The sequence below is a fragment of the Paramisgurnus dabryanus genome, chromosome 13 (genome assembly GCF_030506205.2).
Source record: "Paramisgurnus dabryanus chromosome 13, PD_genome_1.1, whole genome shotgun sequence".
NCBI classification, from domain to species: Eukaryota; Metazoa; Chordata; class Actinopteri; order Cypriniformes; family Cobitidae; genus Paramisgurnus; species Paramisgurnus dabryanus.
In genome coordinates, this window is record NC_133349.1 from 7,507,023 (window position 1) to 7,525,518 (window position 18,496).

At 36.8% G+C, this 18,496-nt stretch overlaps 1 protein-coding gene across 1 annotated transcript; it reads left to right on the forward strand.

Moving 5' to 3' along the window:
- Window positions 1-3,814: 3,814 nt before the first annotated feature.
- mtx1a (metaxin 1a) lies at window positions 3,815-17,369 on the forward strand. The gene is made up of 8 exons (XM_065298685.1): window positions 3,815-3,908; window positions 10,358-10,427; window positions 12,464-12,543; window positions 13,350-13,442; window positions 13,516-13,698; window positions 13,899-13,975; window positions 14,690-14,850; window positions 15,572-17,369. Exons 1-8 carry the CDS (start codon window positions 3,828-3,830, stop codon window positions 15,796-15,798), a joined length of 972 nt encoding a protein of 323 aa, XP_065154757.1. The 5' UTR covers window positions 3,815-3,827; the 3' UTR covers window positions 15,799-17,369.
- Window positions 17,370-18,496: the final 1,127 nt, after the last annotated feature.

Genomic DNA, 18,496 nt, shown 5'->3' on the forward strand with positions numbered 1-18,496 from the left:
TCCTTAGTGACAGCCCTAATGGCTAATTTTTCCCAGAATTCCTAACACCGTAATCTCTTTACAGAAACAAAACAAAACAAAACAACCCTTACCAGTTGCTCCACCTCTTGCCTGAGTGATATATATTCTTCTGAGTCCTGGTCATTCAGTGTATTATTATAAATCCGGTTAGTGATTCTGATTTCCATGTCAAATTTGGTTTTCGGGTGTGGAGTTGTGACCACTGTATTTTCTATTGGGGAGTCCACCGCAAAGACATCAACGGAGTTCAGACCTGAATCAGATTTTAATAGATTGTTAAACGTTTAAATTCAGATGTATTATTATCATCATATAAGATATTATGTTATTGTGCCTTAGAAAGTGTGTTGTGTGGGTGCAAATCAACTATTGTTGCTTTTTGTTTTACTTGCAACATGGTCGAGGTCAATTTCTAGTGCTGGTGATGGGATTTGTCTGTACATAGACAAAAAGAAACTTCTCTCGAGCACTGGATTGATCATAGTCGTCCCAAACAACATCTGAGCGCTTGCAATAACAGAACCATTTCTGCAAAACAAGGATTCATATAAAATCAGTCTAAAATAATTTTGTGAAAGATGCAGGTAGACCTTTCCTTCATTTTATTGCTCATATACAAGATTAAGAAAATATGTTTCAAACCTGAATGTCATTTGGTCTGTTCCTAAATAGGCCAGAGAAGTGGGACCATAAACATCAAAAAACTGAAAAAAAAAAAAGGCAGAATTCTTTTATTATGTGGTGTCACAATTTATTATTTTTTGACATGGTCTAATGGCCATTCCATGACAAAATGTGTAATTGTGAACTTGCATTATAAGTATTATAAGTACCATGTTTTTTTTAACATGATACCACAATGGTTTCTTAGACATGTGCCACTTCCACCTGCTACAGGATATAATCTGTCCCCAAGATTCCTGTTTTCCCCATACTCCCTATAATTTACTTTGAATGCACCATGAATCTTTATATATACAAACGTCTGTCAAATTCATCACTTGTTATATTAAAAAGAGATCCTTACCAGTTGCTCCACTTCTTGCCGTAGTGATCTATATTCTTCTGAGTCCTGGTCATTTAGTGAGTCATTATAAATCCTGTTAGTGATTCTGAGGTCCATAATTAATGTAGTTTTTGGGTATAAAGCTGTGCTGACTGTACTTTCATTTAGGGATTCCACCGAAAAGATATTGACAGAGTTCACACCTGAATCAGATTTTGATAGATTGTTAAGAAAACAAAATTTTAGTCCAGTTCGTGTTGCTTGAATATTTATGTAAACTTAATAAACATTAAGTTCATTATCAAATATAGTTTATACAATTATTGTGTTTAATCTGTTTTGTGTGCCAGTAAATTTCGATTGCAACACACAAATGCATTACAGTGTTGTGTGCTAAAAATAAACATGAAATAACATTAAATAAAGGTGAAGTCCACCTTAATCTCCTTTTTGCATGCACAGTATACTACACACTGTTGCTGGATTGTTTTAACCATTGGGTAAGTTAAAAAAAAATTCTGGGTTAGTTTAAACTCGTGGGTTGGGTTTGTCCATATTTTACCCCAAACAATGCGTTAAAACAAAGAAACAAATGCAGCATCCTTAACCGTTTTTAGATGTAAACTGTTGTTTTTAGGTATTTTTTATTAATGAATATTTTAATTATATAAAATTATTTCCAAATAATAAACCCAAAACATTGCTACTTACCCATAAAAAGTACAAGCCAGCCAAAAGCTAAGGTGGCAGAGGGTCTCGGTATAATCTTCATCATCTTTGAAGAAGAACAATCCTTTAGTATGTGTTCTCTTTCCAGCAGTCTGAGTCAAAATCAGAAGAAAATAGCTCTTTATCAGACTGAACAGTCTTTTTATTGTTTGAGCACCTGAGCAGGTTGAACTCAAGTGGGTGGAGCCTCATGCACCTCATTTTCTCTGATGTTAGGAGAGACAACAAAAATGGAAAGCATTTTGTTCCAAAATGAGTAAAACTCTTTAATGTCTCTTTAATTGATATCTTATTTGTTTCTAATAGACAGATATGATATTAAATGGATACTTCCAACTTTTGAGATCTTCAGATCACATAGGATCTATAAAGTTTCAGAAGATCTCAAAAGGTCTTTCAAAGTGTTAAGATTTGCCATGCAAAGCAGAGATTTCAATTCTCTCAACTGTCCATTTGTCTTATTATTTTTGATAAATTTAAAGAGACATCAGAGACAAAGGTAATACTTAAATTAAAAAATAACTGAGAACTCTATTAAGTCTCATAAGTAATAAAACTGAATTAAAATTAGTTATTGGGTTTTGTAATATATAAAAAAAAGTTACATATAAACTAGTTGTGTAAATAACATTTTGGTATCCTTTGAAGAGAGAGATGAAATGGACACTATAACGCACCTGTCTGATAAATACCGAAGGGTTTATTGTAATGTATTTGTTACTCTGCAGCGCCAACTACTGGCTGATTTGTTCTGGCACACAGTAACTTCTGCCTTTCAGGTGTGATGTTTACAAGGGTTTAAATATTATTAGTTTCTTATATATCTTCCCACATTTCCTACATGTATTCAACACATTTGAAAAAGAGAAACAGGAAATACTTTTTTATAGTTATTAGCAATCAATTTTAATGAAACATTTAATGACATTTTATGAATATATTAAATATATTTGAATCTGCCAGATAATTTCTCACATTATTACAACATTTTATGCATTACATTTTAAAATTAAACTATAAGGTTAAATTGGTTAAGCATGGCCCTGTTAAAATGTATCTGTTACACACACCATCTGCAAAATGAATAAAATACAAAGGATGGGAATTCTAAATATTTCATCCATGTACCATACTTACAAATAATTGTATAAAAAGTAGCCATCTGCAGTATTTCCATAAGAGAACATAAAAAAATTGGTCATTTAAATTATATTTATTAGGCACATTAGCTATACAGCATGTTAACGTATTTCTCAAAATAAATGCTTATTTAGGCTAACTGGAAAATGCTGCTCAATCGAGAAAAGGTTGAGATCACAGGCATTTTCCTCTGGCCATTTAGTTTGTTCGTGGAAAACTGTTTCAACATCATCACATCCGGAACAAGAACTCCAGAGCGCTCCAAAGATTCTGTTGAACTTATTTGTCCTCTATGAAACATTAGCCTACTATCTAAACGAGAACACACCAAGTGGCTACATATGCGATCTATTCAGGTCATATTGACTTAGATTGGGAAAAAATGTGCTGCAAATAGAGAGCAGGAGGGTGGGATGGGTCCTCGTGTCCTGACCAGGAATGTGTGTTGGATTCTCTCTGTGAGAGTCTTTTGGGACTCTCGGGGTGATGTCATCATGTGTGTATGCAGTGTTGGCTTGTGGACTCTTGGCGGCAGCTTGTGATGGAGAGTTGCAACACACGCAGATTGTGCGCAACGGATCACATCCCCCCTCTCTCCCCAGTAACACACACAACATGAGCATTTTTGTAAAATATGTTATACACAGACATGCATGTTTTACTTTACGTGAACCAGAAGTTTTAAAGGCGTCAGATGAAACCCTTGTGTTGCTGTACTACTGAAGACCTAATTTTCCTGTATACCTGTATATTGCTTTAAATATTTCATTTTGGCGCAATATTAATTTAAAGTATGAGCAATGAGTAATTTGGAAGACATTTGGTTTAGGCATTTATTTAAAAAAAAAAATGCGACTGAAACAGGCGATCTTTAGGCGCTCTTATTTTGCAGAATAATCACTTCCGGTTTGGCAACGTTCGTGCTGTAAAGATGGCGGCGCCCTGTGAGCTGTTTTGTTGGAAGGCTGGTTTCGGTTTACCGTCAGTAAATATAGATTGTCTCATCGTTCTGGTGAGTTTTGTATGACTGCATCATTCAGATTGAAAGTTTAGATCGAATGATCATTATGTGTTCGTGTTTGTATAGACATTCGGTACTAAAATCTCGTATAAAAACCGTGGCATTGCTATGGTACATTGGTTGTATTATTAATATTACCGTACTTGAATATTTATATAATGGTGCTGAATGGTTACTATTTTCGTGTGTCATGGCACGTGTCAAACCAAGGTTTTACATGGTACTTTATAAGCTTGACGTTTTTAGTGTTTTTGTTAGTAGTGCATACGTGTGGTGTTCACTTGAATGGACTTCAAGTTAATAGTATATTAGGTTATGACATCGCTTAGGTTAACGACATGCATCTCTATCAACCTGTTTAGTACACTCATTGATCTTTTTGACAGTGTCTGGTATTAAATATCTCCAAAAAACATTTGTCCAAATGAGCAATGTTCAGTCTGTGTTGTGAATTGGTTAGGAATGATAATCGGATCTAACAGCAGTATTTGCACCATATTTGCTTTTAATGACCCCTCAGGTTTTAAAAAAACCTCATAATGTTAGGAGTATAGGAGAAAACACAAAACTTTGTTTAAGGTATTTATTTGACAAGAATACACATACTGTCATACATGTACTGCAAGTGACTCATAAAATTGCCTGCCAAATTCTTCAATTACTAAATTATTTATCAATAAGGCAAAGTACAACAGGGCATGGGTTTTACTCAAATAGACAAAAATGCATAGAAAAAATATAAAGCTCATAGTAAGTAAAGAATACATTAAGTGCAATTTTATGAGTTAAAGGGCACATACCATGAAAATCTATCTTTTTCCATCTATACGTGATATAATTGGGTTCCCAGTGCTTCTATCAACCTAGAAAATGTGAAAAAGATCAACCCAGACAGCAACTTAGTTTTGGTAAACCATTCAATGCAATAGTGTGAAAAAATAGGTAATTGAAATTTGACTCCCCTTGTGATGTCATAAGGGGATAAAACTGCCCCTTAATCTGCACTATCCAATAGGGATGCACCGATACCACTTTTTTGGAATACGAGTACGAGTACTTGCATTTCAGTACTTGCCGATACCAATACCAAGTACTTAATAAAAACATGATTTAAATTTACAGGTAACAGCTTTAGTCATATAATTTAACAAAAAAACAAGGGACTAGTTTTCCAGTTTGTTGTAAACTCTGCCTCTTTGGACAACACGAGGCATTAACCCCTTACACGCCGCTCAAACATAGACATTTCTCAGACCGTGGTATCGATCCCTGGTATCGGGGGACTTTTAACGAGTACGAGTACTTTAGAAAATGTGGTATCGAGCCCGATACCAGTATCGGTATTGGTGCATCCTTACTATCCAACCACGCACTGACATTTAGTGCAGTTATCAGCTCATTTGCATTTAAAGGACACACAAAAACGGCACATTTTTGCTCACACCTACAAAGTGGCAATTTTAACATGTTATAATAAATTATCTGTGTGGTATTTTGAGCTAAAACTTCACATATGTACCCTAGAGACACCAAAGATTTATTTGGCATCTTAAAAAAGTCTTGTGAAATGTCTTATTGTAATATTGTGTTGATCCGTGCTTGTGGATTCCAGGAGTGATTCTCGTGTGCCTTGACTCAATAAGCTTTGCACATGTAAAGGTATAATTCATTGCTAATACTTAGATTATTTTTAGGGATGCACCGATAGGATTTTTTTGGGCCGATGCCGATACCGATTTAAACAGACAACTTCTGGCCGATGCCGATACCGATTTAAACAGACAACTTCTGGCCGATGCCGATACCGATATTAAACACTTGTATACAATACTATACAGTTGGTCTATTAGCTAGTTTATTTCTGCATCAAATAATTTTTACTGAACATGGATTTGATCTATTTAACATTCAACTGACCAACATAATAAGAGAGGCACAAATTAAGCTAAAACAAATATAATATAAGACAGCATGACAACCTGCAAAGGTGGTTTTTGCTATTCAGCATTTATTTTATTAACAACACTTACTCATTTTTTACATATAATGAATTTCATTATGCATTTAATTAATAAACAATCGGTATCGGCCTTTCTCGTGCTACTGCCGATATGCCGATGGTTTCAAATTCATCAAAAATCGGCCGATAAATATCGGCGGCCGATACATCGGTGCATCACTAATTATTTTTATTAACTTCAGTTTCCAAACACAACATTACAACACGCATACAGTATATTTGAGTAAAGGGTGAAGACGTCAGTAGTCGTGACCCAAATTCTTACAAGTGATTTATTTTCAAACCAAGGTGCTTATTGTTTGTGGAATACTTTTCCTTCAGTTTTTCCCCACTTCAGTTCGGTCAGACCATAGGGCTGCTACTGTACGCCACAAAACCACCACTGTCATTTAAAGTTAGCATCAATCTCATTTCCAATCTGCTGCCTTGGAGACTTGAATCAGATTTTTTGGAGTTTCTAAGCAACAGCGAATTTATTTAGACAAAAGACAACATGATTGTTGCTGAAATCGTGTGTTAAAGAGATTAGGTTACATCGGTGCTGTGTGTCTTGGACTCGCGGAGTGTGGTGAAAATTTTCCAGCATGCTGGCGGTTTGGGTTAATGTTTGTCTGTTACAGTGTGTCTGCACCTACTGTGGGTGGTTTGAGAACCGCAGACATGCCTTTGGTCCCTCTGACAGTTTGGAAATGTTAAATTCATTCAGAATTTTCCAGATTATCTCACTGCCCTGAAAAGGATCCAGTTGCATAAGTTTTTCATCTTTCATGTAAAGCTGCTTTGAAACAATGCAATATTGTAAAAAAGTCCTAGTAAATGATTTAATACATAAAAAGTTGACTTAATTATGACACTTTTTGGTATTAGTGAATCAAGCATCATGCAACAAATTTTGCTTACTAATGTAATTGCAGCAAAAGCCTCTTTGCAGGTGCATTAATGTTTATTTCTTTGGATGTCAAACTTATCCAAAGTGAAAGAATTGCTTAGTGCACCTATTAAATGATGCCTTTTATATAATGTTAAATTTATATCACATTTTATTTTACGTTACATTTATGCATTTGGCAGGCACTTTTATTCAAAGCAACTTGCAATGCATTCAGTTTGTTATTTGTCTGTTTATGTATTGCCTTGGAATTGATCCCGTGATTGTTGCATTGTTGTATTAGCAACTGAGCAACAGGACATAGCTAAACCGTAAATGTTACAGTTCAGCAATAACACACAGGCACTAATATTTGTTTATTTATGAATGAACTCATTCTTTTGGGATCTCTTCCTTAACAACAGAACAATGATTGGATGCACAAATAGCATGGGTGGGACGTAAAGTCGGGGCAGCCCATTCCTCATCTGCACCACACTATGCAAGAATCTAATTATTACCATCTGCACTTTCAAAAGAAGCCGTTCTGTCATCCGTAGCCTAATTTCAGCGTCATTATGTGTACGGCAGGAGTCTGATGAATGGCTTTCCTTTCATGACCCGTAAATTCTAAGTTGGCAAAGCGGCTTGTACTTTTCCGTCCCGTGTTTGTTTTGGATTGTACCGTGTGTTCACTTAAGTGATTTATTTCTGAACTTGATCCTCTCCACTTTACGAGCCACATTTCAGAATTCTGTCGGAATCGGGCCAGTAATAAATCTGAGTTGATGATGTCAGCCTTTGATTGTCTCGTCGGCCTTCCAGCTCGATGCTCGGCTGCGAGCGGAAAAAGGTGGAAATTCTTGTAATGTGGTACGCGTCTCTTTCCATTTACAGTCTCCCACCATTTACAGTCAAAGTTTAGTTGTTAAAGTTCAGTGAGTGCTGGTAACCTAACAGTAATGAATAGTTTACATAATGTTGTTAAAAAAAACTTGGTTTCCTCAAAACACAATATTTTAAACATCTTTTGTGGTACAGAAATGTTCATTGTGAACCACACACCACGGCCAAAAAATGGTTCCTGTATAACGTTAAGCAGCTTTATTTTTAAATGTGCATGACCTTGACAGACAAGCTTCATAGAGGTCAAATCAAATAAATTACCTTTTTTGAAGCTTAGACTAAGTGAACAGTCGCTGTATAAAAAAAGAGCAAAAAGTAAAGATGATAAATCTCCTATTTTGATCCACAGAAAATACAAATTTAAGGCAACATGGGGGTGAGTGAATAGTTTCATATTTGGGTGAAGTCATCTTTTCAGGAATCAGGGTTGAGTCTTATTCTTGGCCTAGGGCTATAAAAGTATTAAAGTACAGCTCAAGGGCAATTAACCCCAGTGTTTAGTGTGGCAAAAGAAGCTTTCAATGGAAAGAATCTGCTAAAGTACGTACCGAAAATTCTCTGCCAGGTGTCAAGTGTTGAATCTGTCAGCTCTGGGCTGGATGTGCTGAAACGTGAAATTATGTCCCTTGGCCTGTGACGTGATCATAAACTTAGGCATGCAATCTTAAACTCCTGTTTGCTGCTTTTGTTCTGCTTTTGTTTTTTAATATTGTATAATTGCTATTTTTATTATTTTAATATGTGCTTGTTGAACTTTCTGGTAACAATTGTCACTTACTATTGATCATATATAAAATAGGGTGGAGCTTATTTTTCAACATTTAAAAGTTCATGCTCTCACCTCACCCATATGTTTGAATAAAAAAATAAAAAAATGTGGCAAAATTTTTTCAATATTAATAAATATTTAGAGGTTGCTTAAGACCTTTAAAGTTTAACAGATTCGCGTATTATGTGATACTTTGTGCTAGCATGTATAATTGTTTAATAATATATACTTATGGCAGCAATGGACTTATTTGATCATGCTCCATTTCACAGCAAGAAAGCTTCAATGTGAATAAAGCACAATAGACAATATACACTGAGACAGACAATGGCTGAAGCAACACGAAGCAAGTCCGCTATATGGTTGCTCGGATCAGAAGAGACTGAATAACTGGAACAAGAAGAGGCTTTTTACACTTGGCATTAACATGCGTTTTCGTCGATCGGATCACAAGTGGATGACGTTAATGCCAGGTGTAAACGGTGTTCAAAACGTTTGGAGCTCGTCCACTTTCGACCACTTGCAACCACATCCAGAGGTAGTCGAAACCACTTTCGATCGGATCGCTTTGGAGTTGCGGAACGCAAATGTGGTTGAATGTGTTCGAACAGCCACACGCGACCGCCTTCTCTCCGCCCATTTATCTAATCTGAGGTATTAAACACAAGTTTTACGTCTTTTTTTGACTTCTGGCTTGAACATACGGTGAACAGCGCTATTTTTAGCCTTTCATTGATAAAACTACTGTGGGTGTTCTCCGTAGTTTCGTTTTGAAAGCGTGAAAGTTGCGCGATCCTATTTCATCAATTGCACTGAAAATTCAGAGAAAGCTCTAACCTGATCTCTTGGAAATCCATATGTATTTTACAGGTTGGTGAATCGTTAAAAAACGTATGATTATTGTAAAAAGACATTAATGAAACCAAATGCATTGTAAAATGCATTGCTATGAGATTGCATTAGTTTGGTTATATTTCATAATAATAAGTAAATAAATGCAATTTTTTGTAAATTTTTATATATGTTTTAGCAGCACTGTGCATCATTTTACAAATGTTGTAGTATGCTTGTAAGTTTTTATGGGCTGTATTACTCTCATGCCAAATCACTGACTATGGATGAATGCTTAAAGCTGCAATCACTGTTTGACACACAACATTGACAACTCACATTTACACCAAAATCAGAACCAAGGATTTAATTCAATTAAGTCATTGTTATAAGATTAAAAAGATTACAGATTGTAGCTTTAGGCTATTTTTATTGCTACGATTAACACCATAAAAGCAGGTGAAAATGTAAGATATTCTTGAATGGAGATTTACACATTCGTTCAAAATTGTAACTTTTAGTTTAATTAATTCTTAAAAAATGTAAACGTTTTTGTAATATTCGGAAGTAATCGCAGTGAAGTTGGAGTTTTATGTGGGAACCTTGCCGCATTTTTCTCTTTCAAACAAGCCGCTATTGCAGTGGTTTTCAAACTGGGGGCCGGGGCCACGAGATGGTGCCAGGGGGGCCCCAGTTTTATGACATTTTATAAAATACATTAATTTATCATGAATTCTGTGTAATTAAACCTAAAAAATAATAAGCCAACTAACCAACAGCACTACTAATTTTATATGTTTTGTTTAATTAAAATATTACATTTTAAAACTTTTTTGTCATACATTTTCTTTCGGGGGGCCGCGAAATAAATGCACTGTACACAAGGGGGGCCGCACGCTGAAAAAGTTTGGGAACCACTGCGCTATTGTGTTCATTAGCATTGACTTGAATAAGGAAAGAATTAAGAAGTTTAGATTTAATAAACCAGCTTCAAAATGAACATGGTGGATATTCTACTAATGCCTTCATTCTATCCAATATTCCAGGCGTATGCTCGCTTCGCTGGAGCGCCTCTTAAAATTCACAAGATCTCCAACCCCTGGAGAAGCCCCACAGGTGAGCAGTTACATATTAAACCATCTGTTTCTTGGCAGACGCTCAGCATTGTTAAAGAGGATTGCTTAGCGCACGTTTCAGCTGGAGTCTGTTGTTTAATCTCGCAAGCCTTTTCCTCTTTCCAGTGCTGCTGATAAGTCATGTCTGTCTGTTTTCACTTTATTTTACTCTGTTTTTCCATGCTCCATCTGTCTCATTATCATTTTCCCATTCACATTTTCCGAGATCTTCTGAAGCTCTTGTGTAATAAATGGGATTTTTGCACAGCTGGCAGCTTCAAACCATGGATGTGTTTGCAAGGTGAAAACTGCCCCTTTCAAAGACAGCATACTGACATGGGAGGGCAACAGTTTTTGAAGTGAGATATAGTTTTTACAGTCTGTGGTATCCCACATTTCTGTTCATGGAGTTTAGAGTTTGTTGGAAAAACTTCAAGCTGAAAAATGAGATTGAGAAATAAGCATTGTAGTCATTAAATATTTGCTTGGTTATGTATGTCTGATACTTGCTTGACTTTGTCATTAGACATGGAGTCTAAAGGAGTCTAAAGATCAGAGTATAGTTTTTTTTTACAAACACGCACAGTTAACTCTTTTCCCGCCAGCATTTATCATGATTTTCACAAAAGGTTAATGCCTTCCAGATAATGCTCCTTTTTAAATTTATAAACATTCAATATATGAAATAAAAGAACAGACCCTCTGCTTTCAAACAAAAAATCAGTTTCATCCTACCTTCACGTGTTCTGTTTTTATCACCTCTCAAATATGTGTAGGTTTCATCAAACACACCAAATTTTCAGCAAAAAGCTGAGATAAGTTGCGGAAGAGCCACCTGGTGGATAATAGCGGTGTTGCAGATTGACGAGATAAGTCGTCAATGGCAGGGAAAGAGTTAAACATACAGCCTTGCAAAGCATTGTTTATCGGACCTGTACGTGTACACAGACGTTCGGCGCATGTGGCTACATGCAACATTTTCCTGTACGCGTATAAAGTACCTACAGTGCAAATATCTGACGGTGCATGTACAGTGCATGTACTATTATAATGATGAAACTAGGGCTGTAACGATTATTAGTGCAAATGCGTGTTTTCTCAATGAATGAATTTTATTGAATTACGGTGAAATCCCGCCACATCCCAAAGCCAGGGGGCGCTCTCATGCAGAAATTCCCTTTGTGCCACAGAAGAAGTAGCATTACAAACGCTATTCCAGGAAATGTCTGCAGGAATATTTATATAGTTGTTCTTCAAATTGTTTCAGGTATTTTTATATAAAAATATTTTGAATGATTTTGTTTAATGAGTGTTGCTTTTTTAAATGCACGTTATAAACGACTCATAATGATTTTATATTGATAAGGACTTATACTGACCAAATGCTGTAGTACACGCACAAGCTGTGCATGAAACACAGAATCGCGGCCTTGCGATTCAGAATCGATTTCAGACATTTTTTAATGGGACACACGATTAATCGTTACAGCCCTAACGCACACTGCGTATGCGTAAAAACTAAACTATGCTCCAAGCTTAAAGCACAAATGTAGTCTGTTTTTTTCACGTATACACGAACGTATCGAATGCACAGCCTTGCAAAGTTTATTTGACTCGTGTACGCAGACGTTCAAAATGTAGGACATCTCCTGGGCTACATACAACATTCTCCGGTAGGCGCATGCACGACCTACGCGTACAATGTATGTGGGGTTTCAAAAATCCAGCGGATCCTCACGTACGTGTAAAAAATGTACTATACTTCGGCCTTAAGAAGTCTGAAATAAGTTTTCTTAAGAGTCAAGGCAAACAACAAAAGTTGCTTTAAATATGCAGACAAAACTGCAAAACAGATTTTGAACGGATTTCAAACACCTTTAAAGGTTTGTGACTATTTAATACTGGTCTAGTATTAAATAGCCATATTATCATCTTGGCCTTGCAGTTGCTCATTTCTTTGCCCTGTAGAAAATAAATGAAAAAACTGTGAATGCACAGCAGAAATGTGCTTTACTGATTCTGATCTCTCTTCTGAAGGTTCACTTCCAGCCCTCAGGACCAGAGATGAAGGCAGCTGCTCTCAGCCCAGTCAGATCATCATACAGTTGAGAAAACAGGTGATTATCTCACCCAAAACGTATAGCTGTGCTCCAGACATGATGTGCTCATAAGCGCATTTATATCCAACAAAGCTTCAGGTTTATTCATTTAAAAACCAAAGTTTTAAATGACACACCAAAATGAGTTCCAGATATGCATGCTGCCACGATGAAGTACTGTTAGATTGCGTAATGAAGATACCCATTTGTGTCGGCTTTAAAAGCGATGTCATGTGGATATAATTAGAACTCTTCCTGGAGACGCTTGTTTATTGTGTCTTCGTCTACGCGGTAGTAGTGCCGTGCTACCCAGAACTGTTTATGGATTTTTGTCTCAGAACTTTGGATTTTTTTAAAACAGATACGGTTCAAATTAATGCTTGGAGCTCCGTTTGAAAGCCACTACATAACTTAAAGGTAAAGCGTATAATTTTTGGATGTCAAAATACTTTCGCCTATGCCAGATTACTGATGAAAATTGTTTAAATGCGTGTAATTGTGCAACAAATAAGCTGAAATTGTAGACGTTAGTCTTTGGAAATCTTTTTTTTTTCTGGAGCTGTCAAACTAACCATTGTGTTTTAATATGGGTTGCATCACATTTGAGGATATTTGGCATTTGGTAGCAAAGAAACACAACACTTGAAAAATATTTTGGGGTGTAAAACTCCTGTATAACATTAATAATTAACTTTTATAAGTAACACATTATAACATCTTGAGAAATACCATCATAAATTAACGTTTATTCTTTATTTTGAGCGGCATGTGTAAAGATGTTTATATAGTTATGCTTCTGATTTTATTATTTTTTTTAAAATCAGAAGTACAATGCAGACTTCGATCTCTCAGCCAAAGAGGGCGCAGACACGCTGGCCTTCATCTCACTTCTGGAGGAGCGACTTTTACCCTCGCTGGTGAGATTTAAACCCGAAATTAAAAGGGGGAGGTTTCACCGAGTGCCTGATTAAACTTCTTGTCTCTTGGTAGATCTATGCTTTGTGGATCGATTCTAAGAACTATGTGGAGGTGACACGGCGCTGGCATGCAGAAAACATTTCCTTCCCCTTAAACTTCTTCTTGCCGGGCCGCATCCAGAACAGGCAGTTGGAGAGACTTCGTCTCATCCGAGGAAACAGTTCGCTGGAGTCGGGAGAAGAGGCGGAGAAAGAGGTGAGGGATTTCTGCTCCATGGAAAGGATATTGCTAAACCAACAGCATAATTTTTGGGATCTGAACTCGGATAAAGCAGAAGAACTGTTTACATTGAAATTTTTGTGAGATTTCTAATATCAATAGAGAATGTCTTTATTAACTCTTTCTCTCTAAACCTCCCAGTCTCTGTCTCTCTCTCCCCCCATGTTCCTCTACAGGTTTACCGTGATGCTCTGGAGTGCCTGAATCTTCTCTCTCAACGTTTGGGATCAAACAAATTTTTCTTTGGAGATTCGTAAGTTGGATACTTGGTGTTGCATGTTGTAAATGTCACAGATCTTTAAAGGAATAGTTCACCCAAAAATGAAAATAATGTCATTAATGACTCACCCTCATGTCGTTCCAAACTTGTAAGACCTCCATTCGGCTTCGGAACACAGTTTAAGATGTTTTAGATTTAGTCCGAGAGCTTGTTGACCCTTCATTAATAATGTATGTACGGTATACTGTCCATGTCCAGAAAGGACATCATCAAAGTAGTCAATGTGACATCAGTGGGTCAGTAAGAATGTGTTGAAGCATTGAAAATTCATTTTGGTCCAAAAATAACAAAAATTACGACTTAATGCGTCTGTTATGAACCGCATGCACGAGACTAAAGTCTTGTGACTGCAGTGGCGCGGATGACGTGTTATCCTAAGACATGTTTGCAAAGATTTTTTTAAACTTACAGCGTGCGTCTCCCTCAGACTGTAAACGAAGCCCGGGCGCACAAAAAAATAAAAAACAGCTGGGGTGCACCAGATAACACGTCATCAGCGTCACCGCAGTCACGTGACTTTAGGTCAACAAGCTCTCGGACTAAATATAAAACATCTTTGTTCCGAAGATGAACGGAGGTCTTACGAGTTTGGAGTCATTAATGACATAATTTTCATTTTTGGGTGGTCTATCCCTTTAAGCATCTCCGATGATCATGACTTTTTATTTGATTCTGTGTTTTTTAAAGGCCCTCTTCCCTGGATGCGTATGTGTTCGGTCATTTAGCTCCACTTATTAAGATTCAGCTGCCCAACTGTCGACTACAATACCACTTGAAAAACCTGGACAATTTGAATGCATTTTGCAGTAACATTCTCAGCCTGTACTTCCCCAGCGAGGAAGCTTCTGGTGAGCAACCAATTATCTTCACGCACACACCAAAATAATGAGTTGCATATTGTTTTGTAACCATATAAAACCACAGTGTGTCGTCTGTTTATCTAGTTCAACTTTTGTAGTTGTCCTTGCAACACTTAAAGGGAAAGTTCACCCAAAAATAAAAAGAATGTCATTAAACTCGTAAGACCTCTGTTTATCTTCGGAACACAGTTTAAGATGTTTTATATTTAGTCCGAGATCTTGTTGACCCTTCATTGAAAATCTATGTACGGTTTACTGTCCATGTCCAGAAAGGTAATAAAAACATCATCAAAGTAGTCCATGTGACATCAGTGGGTCAGTTAGAATGTGTTGAAGCATCAAAAATACATTTTGGTCCTATAAATTACAACTTTATTTTGCATTGTCTTCTCTTCCGCGTCTGTTGTGAAGCGTATGCTTAAAGAGACTAAAGTTACGTGACAACAGTGATGGGGATGATGTACAACACGGCTGACGTGTTATTTGGTGCGCCCCAGTTGTTGTTTTTTTGTGTGTCCGGGCTTCGTCAATAAGCTCTCGGACTAAATATAAAACACCTTATACTGTGTTCGGAAGATGAACGTAGGTCTTACGAGTTTGGAACGACATGAGAGTAATATCCCTTTAATAAGTAAAGTTTGTAAGGAACAAAATGTGCCGATAAGTGTAAGATTGGGTTCTGATGATGGGTGGGGTTTTTTGTGTGCAGAGGGAGTTAGCCGTCCGGTGTCCGGCACACAACAGGGAAGTGACTTGGACAACGAGCCATACAAGAGACGCAAGCAGCTGCTGTCAGTGTTGGTTGCTGTGGCAGCGATGTTGAGCTATGCTCTTTTCACTGGCATTGTTGCTATTGAGCACATGCAGGAGGAGGAGCCTGGAGGCCGTGCATCACTACGAGGCCCCGACCAAGAGGAAGAAGAAGAGGATGAGTGAATGAAAGTGGGGCTTACTATTAATTGCACTGGGATTCAGTGTGGAGAAACCCATATGTGTAACCATGGGATTTATGTATTATTTATTCCTTAACTTGAGCTTTAATTGCATGATAATCTTTCATCTATCGCCTGGTTAGTTCATGTTTCAACTAAAAATAAACAGCCTAACTCTTAATAGCTCTTTTTAAGGAACTTTATATCAGGTTCACACGTGAAAGCACTTAAAATCAAGCTATGAAAGATAAGAATTGAGGGCCGAGGGTTTGTTTGTATGGACCATCGCAGAGTTTTTAACCTTTTACTTGCTTCATAGTCTGTAAAAAGAATAAGAGATTTAAGTCTCTTGTGCTGTTGCCTTATGTGTTATGACAGCCAGATGTTTATCTGCTGTTTTTATTTGCTACTTTCATTAATCTGTTATAATGGAGACTCATAAAGGTGATTAAACCTATTAAAGAGACAGTTCACCCAAAAATAAAAAATTCTGTCATGATTTTCTCACCCACATATTCTACCAAACCTTCATAAATTTCTTATTTTTTCTGCTGAACGCATAGAAAGACATTTGGAGGAAGGTAGACAGTTTTGTAGCATCATTGACTTCCATAGTATTTTTATCCTACTATGGAAGTGAATGGTGCTCCAAAACTGCTCGATTACAAACATTCCTCAAAATACCTTCATTTGTGTTCAGCAGAACAAAGAAATTAATGCAGGTTTGGAAAAACATGAGGACGAGTAAATGAGGACATGATTTAAATTTTTGGGTGAACTGTCCCTTTAAGGAAAATTTGTCCAAAATGACCAATGTTTAATGAATCCCTACTCTTAAAAGAACAATGTACCAAAAAAAATACTCATATCATTCCAGTTTGTCCATTGACCTTTCTTCTCTGGACCACTAAATTTTGCACAAAGCAGTCATGTGACCTGCAACAAACCAATAGCATCAGCATCATTGACTTGGCATGGCGCGTGTTTTAAAGGAAAAAGCAAATCCATTTTGGGTAAACTAATTAAACCTTTCAACATTACAGCGTTACCTCGCTCCAAAGGACTGTGAGTACAAACGCTGTGTGCATGTTTTTAAGCAAATAGTAACCAATTATTAAAACCAAAAGATGCTTTGGAAACTATTCTTGCTCACAGCTAACTTAGATTTCAGAGTTACTGTTATTTTCCATGAGGCACCTGACAGGTTTGACGGCAGTCGATTTTGCAGTCTTATATGTGTGCGAGAAATATAATTGTCTATGGATTGATGAAGATGGATGATAAATATTTAGGAATTGTTGGTTGTCTTTCTGTTTTAAACCAAGAAAAATTCGCACATTATACTTATGGAGTGCAGATTGATTTGTGTATATTTGTACAAATGTGAGTCACTCTTAGCTGTTTTTGTTAAGGATTGGTTTCTACAGGTCGGGCTCAAGAAAGCTAAACTGTTCAGACTGAACGTTCAGCTCTGTTCATCTCCTCTCCTTGGGTGTTGTGAACTGTATTTATAATGTTAATGGATTTCTATTTTCATAATTTAAGGGACAAATAAACAGTCCTGAACAATCCTGATTCTGCATTGGGCTTCCTTATTTATTTATTTTTTTGATTATGCATTACTCCACTGTGTTCTTGCAAATATAACTTCTAATGTTTGTGTGTTAAAGCTTGTAACAGAGAAAGTTATTCTCTTTAAGGTACACTTTACCTGCAGGCAGTGTTTCCGGTTGCATTGAGTGAGGCTCTGTGAATATGTGCCCTGGGGACCCACAGCTGGGTTACAGCACCGGACTGGAATCTCATCCTGGCTCTTGTTCATTCATGGGTTTGTTTCCATCTATTTGTGTGGAAACACAGTGAAACCCCCACCAGTTGATTCAGAGCAATCAGGAGCTCCCCACAGCCGCACGACAGCGTTTAATGACCTCCGAAATCATCCGGGAAAGAATGCCTGTTCAAGAAGGAAAAATGCATTTTTTCCAGTCAGTCGTTCAGATGGGAAAAGTGTGTGTAGGGGGTCGTTATGCTCTGAACTGTGTGTCATAAACCAAACGTGTTCTGGTTTCGTTCAGGGTGTAAAGATTGATACATGACTCAGAATTAAACGCTTGTGAAAATTTCACTACAAACTCATATTTTCCCCTCTGGGGAAAGAGAAAGATTCTCATACTTTCAGATGGTGTAGTGCAAAAGCTTTTTTTGCTGAAATGTTCCCCTGACACCTGCTATTAAAGGCTGTTCCTAAGGAAACTCGGAGGTAATGAAAAATAAACATCAGAACAGACTGACGAGACTGAACATTGAAACTAAACAGAGCTCTTATAATTCTTATGCTTATAAAATGTCAAGGTTTTTCTTCTGGAGTTCAATTAACGTCAATAGAAATACAAAGTAATTTGTGTTTGTCACTTATAATTCCTATGTTAGCACTTACAAACATTACGGTATTACTAGTTTTTTTTAACATACCATAGTAATATTTTGTTTTTTGGACATCCTGTTACATTATAAACATTTAATGTATTTATTTTAGTCAACATTTGTGAATGAGTGAGTTGGTGAGAAATCAGGATGCAAATACGGGAGACTGATCCACATTGAAGGAAAAAGTGGGGCTTTCAAAGTTTAGCTAAATAGTTTGATTCTACGTATTACGTAATGGATGTCAACTGTATTTTGTAAAGGAAAAACTGTTTGAC

Bases quoted from the DNA above. Each gene is read 5' to 3' on its own strand.
- mtx1a (XM_065298685.1), top strand. From the start codon at position 3,828: ATGGCGGCGCCCTGTGAGCTGTTTTGTTGGAAGGCTGGTTTCGGTTTA. The intron at 12,544-13,349 runs GTGATTATCTCA...TTTTAAAATCAG, and splicing joins TCATACAGTTGAGAAAACAG to AAGTACAATGCAGACTTCGA. The intron at 13,443-13,515 runs GTGAGATTTAAA...GTCTCTTGGTAG, and splicing joins AGCGACTTTTACCCTCGCTG to ATCTATGCTTTGTGGATCGA.